At 40.6% G+C, this 9,752-nt stretch overlaps 1 protein-coding gene across 1 annotated transcript in view; it reads left to right on the forward strand.

The window, feature by feature from the left end:
• The window catches only part of SYPL1 (synaptophysin like 1), a 29,575-nt gene extending 25,496 nt beyond the window's left edge, over positions 1 to 4,079 (forward strand). Inside the window, exons 5-6 of the mRNA XM_083182986.1 lie at positions 719 to 898; positions 3,027 to 4,079. Of these exons, the coding sequence (XP_083039112.1) occupies positions 719 to 898; positions 3,027 to 3,152 (306 nt within the window). The 3' untranslated portion in view covers positions 3,153 to 4,079. The remainder of the gene's footprint in view (positions 1 to 718; positions 899 to 3,026) is intronic.
• Positions 4,080 to 9,752: the final 5,673 nt, after the last annotated feature.

Here is a 9,752-nt window from a genome sequence, read left to right on the forward strand (position 1 = left end):
TACTTTTAGCTAAGATTAGTACAGTGTTCGTTTAACAGACTATCTATAACTAAATTGGGAATTGCTAATTCTTTCAAATATCATTTTAATTCTTAAATGGGGATTATCTGATATTCTAAAGGAAACAAATAGAGAATAGCTCTTTCTTAATGTCATTTTTTTTTTTTTATAAAATATGAAGAATCTAAACAAACCCCACATTAGGGTTCTGACACTTAAGCTGGGTACACACCTAAAGATTTCTGTCAAATCTATCTGGTGGGGAAAAAAAATCTGGCACTGTATGGACCATTTGCTCCCAAACACTGGAAAAAGGACAATTGTCACCTAGAATTATTGGTGAAATCAATTTGATTTAACAAACTCTCTACGAACAATCTGGGTGAGTTTTTTTTTTTTTTTTTTTTTTTTCCCAGCATTTGAGAGCAATACATTTCCAGATTTTTGTTACCACCAGACAGATAAATGTTTGTGTGTAGCCAGTTTAAGGAAAGTATTTACCAGGACATCAATCCACTCCTGAGTATCCTTTTTCAAGCAGTTGATTTGGTTATTGATTTAAAGCTCTCCAGTTTCTATCTTCATTCTTTGATAATTACCCCCCTTAGTGTTCAGTTGATATCTTCATGACATTATTTCCAATACAAATTTGTGAAGAGAAATACTAGAAATCTATTAATTACCCAAAAAAATGACATTTATGCTTTTTCTGTTCTAGGACTTTATCATCACAGTTGTTTTTGCCTTTATGTGGCTTGTGAGTTCCTCTGCATGGGCCAAAGCATTGACCGATATTAAAGATGTGACAGACCCAGATACTACTACCAAAGGCTGCTCATCACTTTTCAATTGTAGCGCAGGTACTCCACCGCGCATGGGAAGTCTAAACATTTCTGTCGTAAGTATATTATCCATATTTTGTCAACTAATCTGAGATTGTATTGCTAATAGGCTCAGAGTTCTAAACCTTGTATTTACATTTATATATACACATTTTACTATCCTGATAAAGGGCATAACAGCCCGAAACGTTGACCAACCAGACACTACTTCAGTGTTTATTTGATTGAAAGTGTTTGAGTGCCAGCCAGCAGCAGATATATATGTTCCCTGGAGGAAAGTGGGCACCGGATCACGTTGACTTTTTGTGATTACTGAGTGTTGGTCACCCGCTATATGTACGTGTCACTTTTATAAAGTAATATAAAAATGTAACTTTTTGGTTAGAATTCTCCTTTACCTTCTTAAACAGTTGAATTTGACTATATATCAAGGACAACACAAACTTTTAAAAACAAAACCTGCAGCACTGTTTGCTCTGACTGACCCAGTAACTGTCATACGGTAATTTACATTGTTTAAAATAGGGCTAATTACAGCTTCTAAATTCCAGTCCTCATGCACCCCCAACACCATACTTTATCCCATTGGTTTTAAAAAAGATCTATTACTGACCAAGTCAAACAGAATAAGCCACCTGTACATGATTAAAAATATTTTTGAAACTTGAACTTTTGTGGGTGCATGAGAACTGGAGGTAAACACTGACTTAAAGGCTGAATAATATTTTAGACCGGCTTTACTCAAATGTTTTTAGCTTGAAGTATCTCTTTAAAAAAAAAAAAGACAACATCTTAAACTATGTAAATATATTGGTTACAATGCTGTTATTGAGTATCCGGTCCCCGGGTCGGCAGTCACTAGGTTGACACCTAAGGATGGTTGATATACCCTAGGTCAGGGCTGGGCAATTGCGGCCCTCCAGATGTTGATGAACTACACATCCGGGGATGCTTTGCATTAGTTTTGCTATGTGGCCATGCTGAAACTGATGCAAGGCATGCTGGGATGTGTAGTTCATCAACATCTGGAGGGCTGCAATTGCCAAGCCCTGCCCTAGGTCAACAATGAGAAGTTTGACACAAGTCTAGGGTCAACATTTTACATGGTTGACACTCAAAAAGGTGACACGAGTTTTCCATGGTGTTTTGTTTAGATCGACTTGGGTCATACTTGGCTATCCAAGTGGGCATAGAGTGAAAATATAATAGTTTGCCAAGGGCAGTAAAGCATCGTACCCAAAGCATGGCAAGCACACGAGGTACACGTATACGGTCGTCCTTAAGCTTTTGTCAGTATTCTTAGGTGTCCACCTAGTCACTGTCCACTAATAGTCAACTTAGTGACTGTCGACCCAGTACTAACTGTAAGACAAAATAGTGAAGATTATAAGGAAAAGACAAAGTAATTTAATATTTTTGTCTAAACATGTAATTGTTTATCAGTGCTTTTATGGTGATTTTCTTTTCCCATTACCCACTACATGTTGCTCATCCTGCCCATTATTACCTATGTAGTGCGGTCTCTAATAGGTTTCCTGGTCTGGTACTTTCATGGGCAGGATGAACAAGACCTGGAGCTATTTATGCAGGAGGTATCTTTTTAGGAACTTTTTACTTTTGTATGTCTTATTTCCATGTATTGCTTAACTCACTCATTGTATCCCATTCAGTGCATAATGTCCGCATTACCTGGTACCATCATGTATAGAATGTACAATACAGAGTTTTGATTATTTAGCAAAAATCATGTATCTTTGCTAGTATTTTGTTCTAGCCAGTGTAATCCTGTGTATTGCATCTAAAATGGCTGCCACACCTGGACCCTTTCTGGTAGGATTAATAATCCTTAAAACGGAGGACCGAAAATGGCTGCATCCACCTCTGTATTACATTCATTGTATCTGGATTCTTACTGAAGAAAAGTGCAATCTGAATGAAATCATTATTGGCATATGGGATCGTCTTACCAGTCGTAAAAAATGTAATTGTGAGCTGCAGTCATAGGGTGTTCTGGAAATCATGTTTACAGCCTGCACACAAATAAGAGTAAGCTAATTAGATGTAAATGAATAGGATGTTTATAAAGTCTGTACCATACAGTGGATTTTGAGTACCCTTTATAATGCATCTGCTATTAGATTGCTCTCACTATGACTTATTAATAAGTATGTTTGTGTTTTCTAGGCTTTTGGATTCCTGAATTTAATTTTGTGGGCAGGCAATGCATGGTTTGTCTACAAGGAAACTAACCTTCATGGTCCACCAGTAGCATCAAATCCTGAACAGGGACCACCTCCTCCATCAATGTAATAGAGAAGCAAAGATCCACATACGTGTTCTAGCCAATTTGGTATCCTACATGTATATAGCAAAGAATACATTTGTTTGATGTAAAAAAAAATTAGAATGAGGAATTTCTGCAGGGCTTTTATTAATTTTCTTTTTGCTAAATAAAAGCTGTATGATGTATTCGCACAATTCTGTGTAACGATCTGTAATAGAGCAGAAGTAAAAGCTGAAGGACCCCATACACTCCCAGCAGCAGGGAACAGGATTGCATAAGATATATTATATGCAGAAGGACCGCATATCTTATATTTTATGTGTCCCTGATGCCCGGGAAGCTCCCAGGCGGTTCAAGGGGAATTGTATGAAACGTATCCCCTCAGAAGTAAGGGGGCCTTAACCTGGAGTTGTGCAGGCCAGAGGAACTGTCCTCTTGACTAATACCTTTAACATATTTTTAAATAAATATAGCCCAATTCCAAAGAATAAAATAAAAATATGTTTGTGCAACCTGAAGATCTCTTACAGCAAAATGTGAATATCCCTTTCAGTTTTATTTTGGGGTTTATGTAAAACCTGCAAGCAAAGTACTGTATTAATAAGAGGTTACCAAACTGCTGAAACATTACTTTTGGGACTTTCAGTAATGGGTTAATTGTTCTTTCTTTCATTATTTTGTTATTATTTGAAGGCCATCTATGCATATTTTCATTTATTTCCCTTAAACTTGTTTAATTTTTTGGAAGAGATTGTCTCTAAGTAAATTGTTATGTTCATATTTTTAGCAAGTTTTTCAGCATTTGCTACAGGTTTTGTTTTAGAAAATAGTCTGTTTTGCATCATTCAAACCCTTTTTCTCCCGTTAAGAAAACATACACTGTTAAATCTGAGTTATTGTTCTCACGTTATCTGTATCCACAAGCACTATATTAAAATAAGTTGTTGTATATATATGTTACTGGCATCATTGTTTTTATAGCTGCAATTTCAAATAAAAAAAAATATATATATATATATATATATATATATATATATATATCTCTCATATAAAAATTTGGATTTCACTTTACAATTGGGAACAAAATAAAAGTAAAACAAGAGTGTGTGATAACAGAACAAGTGGATGCTGCTTGCAATTTATCTATATGGATAAAGGAATTTAACCCCTTCCCGACATTTGACGTACATTTACGTCATGGTCGGGAAGCACTTCCCGACACATGGCGTAAATGTACGTCATGGATTTAAACTGTCACCGCGTCTATAGACGCGGTGACAGTTTCAACATGTCTGCTGTCCCTGACAGCAGACATGTCCGTGCATGCCCCGGGGGGGCTGCGATGCCGCCCCCCCGTCGGCGATCGCTGTGATTGGCTGTTCAGTGTGAACAGCCATTCACAGCGTTTTCCTGTGTCACCGGCGAATAACGTTCGCCGGTGACACGGGATCAGAGGTGATTGGTGCTGTAAAGTACAGCACCAATCACCGCGGGGTGTAAGGGTGACACTGGTGTCACCCCACCTCACCCCGCCCGCCCCCAAAGGCCGTGATTGGTCCGTCGGACCGACGGACCAATCACAGCCAAGGAGGGAGATTTAAACTAACGGTGACTGCACTGCAGACGCCATTCCGGTCTGGAAAGCGTGCAGTGCGGTCACCGTACCCCCCTGCCGCCATACTGACCAGAAATACTTGCTGCAATACTTACCTGATCGCTGCTGATTGCTTCCTGGATCCTGTGCAATAATTGTGCCATACTGTGATATTGTGCTGCTGCACTGTATTAGTATTAGCTAGAGAGAGAGATAGAGATAGATAGAGAGAGATAGAGAGAGAGAGAGAGAGAGAGAGAGAGATAGAGAGAGATAGAGAGAGATAGAGAGAGATAGAGAGAGATAGAGATAGATAGAGAGAGATAGAGAGAGATAGAGAGAGATAGAGAGAGAGATAGTGTCAGAGAGTGCTATATTTTGTGCTGCTGCAGTGTGATATAGTTATAGATAGAGAGAGAGAGATAGAGAGAGAGAGATAGAGAGAGAGGCCTACTGACAGAGTGCTATATTTTGTGCTGCTGCAGTGTGATAGTTATAGAGAGATAGAGAGAGATAGAGAGAGATAGAGAGAGAGAGATAGAGAGAGATAGAGAGAGAGAGATAGAGAGAGATAGAGAGAGATAGTGACAGATTGTGCTATATATTTTTTATATAACTGACTGCTGCCCCCTCCTTTTGTGCTGATCAGTATAAATTAACTGATCAGTAACTTTTTGGGGGCGCAGGTTTTTTTTTATATATAGATATACCTGTGAGTGCTGCTGCTGCAGTGTCATAGAGTGTTAGATAGTGTTAGATAGTGAGAGATAGAGAGATAGAGAGAGATAGTGATAGAGAGTGCTAAATTTTGTGTCTGCTGTCCCCGCCTTTTGTGCTGATCACTATATCTGAGGTGATCAGCAACTTTTTTGGGGGTACAGAGGTTTTTTTTTTTTTATATATACCTGTCAGTTGCACCAAAGGTTGTGCACCTGCTGCACCTCACTGGTAATCAGTGTCGCATCACTGATCACCTTTTTTTTTTGTGTGTGTGCTGTGGGGTATTTTTTTAATTTTTTTTTTTACACACACTGTGATTTTGTGGGTGTCCTGTGGCCGCTGTGCGCTGATCAGTGACGTACATCACTGATCATCTCTTTCGGCACAGGGTTGATCTATTTTTTTTTTTTTTTTTGATCAAATTCCTGTTGCCTTTGAGCGCTGTTCAGTGACAGACGTTACTGACCAACATCTGTGCTCAATTTTTGGCGCAGGACCTTTTTTTTTTTAACCCCTTCCTTTTTTTTTTTTTTAACCCCTTCATTTTTTTTTTTTTTTATTGGTATAAAGTATTTTTTTTTTTTTCTGCACCACATACACACTACACACTACATACCCCCCGGATTGAAATAAAGTTTGTGCCCCCCCCTACACTATACACGTGTTGAAACATTTCACTACCGGTAACACAAAAATAAAAATGGCATCCCAAATGTCCTCCCAAATGTCCTCCCAAATGTCCTCCCAATCATCCAGGAGAATGTATTCAGTGGAGGAGGCATATGCCATGCTTGCTTCTGACTCTGACACAGCCAGTGATGCAAGCGGGGAATTTGAAGGATTTGCCTTAAGCTCCTCTTCCTCCTCTGCTGATGAGGGACCCCCTCAAAGACGCCCCCGTAGATCAGCTGAGATTCCCCCCCCAATAATTGATCTAGTATGGACCCCACCACCAGACAATTTTGAGCCCCAGGTTCCTGAGTTTTTGGCCATGCCAGGAATCCAATTTGATTCCACAGGTCTCAGAGAAATTGACTTTTTCAAATTATTTTTCTCTGATGATTTTATAAATTTAATGGTGGACCAAACTAATTTATATGCCCAGCAGTTTATTGCTCAAAACCCCACGTCATCATTTGCTAGGTGGACCCCTGTAGATGCAGTAGAGATGATGACGTTTTGGGGTCTGGTGTTTCATATGGGCATAGTAAAAAAGCCAGAAATTAGGCAATATTGGAGTACAGATGTTCTGTACAGTACTCCATTTTACCGTATGGCCATGCCCCGGACTCGATTTGAGACAATTCTTAAATTCATACATTACACCGATAATGCACAGTGCCCACCCAGAGATGATCCCACCTTTGACCGGCTATTCAAAGTCAGGCCGGTCATTGATCATTTCAGTGCCAAATTTGAAGAGGTGTACATCCCTGAAAAATTTATTTGTATCGACGAGTCCCTTATACATTTTAAAGGAAGGGTTAAATTCCGCCAGTACCTTCCCAGTAAGAGGGCAAGGTATGGCATAAAAATGTATAAACTGTGTGAAAGCACCTCAGGGTACACCCACAGGTTTAGGGTTTATGAAGGGAAGGATTCAAGAATTCAACCGCCAGAATGCCCCCCCTCCCTCGTAGGTGTTAGTGGGAAAATTGTCTGGGATTTAGTGCACCCCTTCCTGGATAAAGGTTATCACCTCTATGTGGATAACTTTTACACTAGCATCCCCCTGTTTAAGGCCCTTGGTTCAAGAGGTACAGCAGCTTGCGGTACTGTGCGCAAGAACCAAAGAGGCCTCCCAAAAACGCACATTGCCCAAGTAATGAGAAGGGGTGAAAGCAGGGGAATATGCACCGAAAATATGTTGTTGGTCAAATATAAGGACAAGAGGGATGTCCTTATACTGACAACAATTCACGGAGACAGTACCACCTCCGTCCCTGTACGAGGTACCAGTACCCACACCTCAAAACCTAATTGTATCCTGGATTACAATAGGTACATGGGCGGAGTGGATCTTTCAGATCAGGTACTGAAGCCGTACAGTGCCCTGCGGAAAACAAAAATCTGGTACAAGAAGGTGGCCGTGTATATCATCCAGATGGCACTGTATAACGCTTACGTGCTATTCCGTTCTACCGGCCAGAGGGGGACATTTATGCACTTTCAAGAGGAAGTCATAAAGGGCCTAATATTTGGGAACCAGCAGGCAGAGGGCCCCAGTACTTCTAGTACTGGCCCCCGTATTGTACCAGGGCAGCATTTTCCTGATGAAATCCCCTCCACTGGAAAAAAGGGCAGGACACAAAAAAGGTGCAAAGTTTGCTATAAAAAGGGAATAAGAAAGCAAACTATTTTCCAGTGTGACACTTGCCCCGACAAACCCGGCCTATGTATAAAGGAGTGTTTTAAATTATACCACACATCTATGGAATATTAGGTTCATAATTTCACCGTGCTTCGGGGGTCTTGCTAATGCCACATAGCACCCACCATTCATTCCACCAGAATCTGAGCCGCAAAATCCAAAAATCACTCCTTCCCTTCTGAGTCCTGCCATGCACCCAACTGGTATTTTTTGGTCACATGTGAGGCATTGCCGTACTCGGGAGATATTGGGGCACAGATTTTGGGGTGCTTTTTCTCCTTCATACCTTCTGAAAATGAAAAATTTTGAGCCAGAACTGCATTTTTGTGTAAAAAATGTAATTTTTCTTTTTCACTGCCCACTTGTATCAAAATTGGTGAAACCCCTGGGGGTTTTAAATGTACACTATACCCCTAGATGAATTCCCTGAGGGGTGTAGTTTTCAAAATGGGGTGACTTGTGGGGGGGTTCCACTGTATTGGTGCTTGGGGGGTCTTGCTAATGCGACATAGCACCCACCAAAATTCCACCAGAATTTGTGCTGCAAACTCCAAATATCACTCCTTCCCTTCTGAGTCCTGCCACTTTTTGGTCACACATGAGGCATTGCCGTACTCGGGAGAAATTGGGGCACAGATTTTGGGGTGCTTTGTCTCCTTCATTCCTTGTGAAAATGAAATATTTTGAGCCAGAACTGCATTTTTGTGTAAAAAAATGTAATTTTTCATTTTCACTGCCCACTTGTATCAAAATTGGTGAAACCCCTGGGGGTTTGAAATGTACACTATACCCCTAGATGAATTCCCTGAGGGGTGTAGTTTGCAAAATGGGGTGACTTGTGGGGGGGTTCCACTGTATTGGTGCAACATAGCACCCACCATTCATTCCACCAGAATCTGTGCTGCAAAATCCAAAAATCACTCCTTCCCTTCTGAGTCCTGCCATGCACCCAACTGGTATTTTTTGGTCACATGTGAGGCATTGCCGTACTCGGGAGAAATTGGGGCACAGATTTTGGGGTGCTTTTTCTCCTTCATACCTTCTGAAAATGAAAAATTTTGAGCCAGAACTGCATTTTTGTGTAAAAAATGTAATTTTTCTTTTTCACTGCCCACTTGTATCAAAATTGGTGAAACCCCTGGGGGTTTTAAATGTACACTATACCCCTAGATGAATTCCCTGAGGGGTGTAGTTTGCAAAATGGGGTCACTTGTGGGGGGGTTCTACTGTATTGGTGCTTGGGGGGTCTTGCTAATGCGACATAGCACCCACCAAAATTCCACCAGAATCTGAGCTGCAAAATCCAAAAATCACTCCTTCCCTTTTGAGTCCTGCCATGCACCCAACTGGTATTTTTTGGTCACATGTGAGGCATTGCCGTACTCGGGAGAAATTGGGGCACAGATTTTGGGGTGCTTTTTCTCCTTCATACCTTCTGAAAATGAAAAATTTTGAGCCAGAACTGCATTTTTGTGTAAAAAATGTAATTTTTCTTTTTCACTGCCCACTTGTATCAAAATTGGTGAAACCCCTGGGGGTTTTAAATGTACACTATACCCCTAGATGAATTCCCTGAGGGGTGTAGTTTGCAAAATGGGGTCACTTGTGGGGGGGTTCTACTGTATTGGTGCTTGGGGGGTCTTGCTAATGCGACATAGCACCCACCAAAATTCCACCAGAATCTGAGCTGCAAAATCCAAAAATCACTCCTTCCCTTTTGAGTCCTGCCATGCACCCAACTGGTATTTTTTGGTCACATGTGAGGCATTGCCGTACTCGGGAGAAATTGGGGCACAGATTTTGGGGTGCTTTTTCTCCTTCATATCTTCTGAAAATGAAAAATTTTGAGCCAGAACTGCATTTTTGTGTAAAAAATGTAATTTTTCATGTTCACTGCCCACTTGTATCAAAATTGGTGAAACCCCTGGGGGTTTGAAATGT

Source organism: Crinia signifera, chromosome 4 (assembly GCF_055691185.1).
Source record: "Crinia signifera chromosome 4, ASM5569118v1, whole genome shotgun sequence".
In the NCBI taxonomy this organism is placed as follows: Eukaryota; Metazoa; Chordata; class Amphibia; order Anura; family Myobatrachidae; genus Crinia; species Crinia signifera.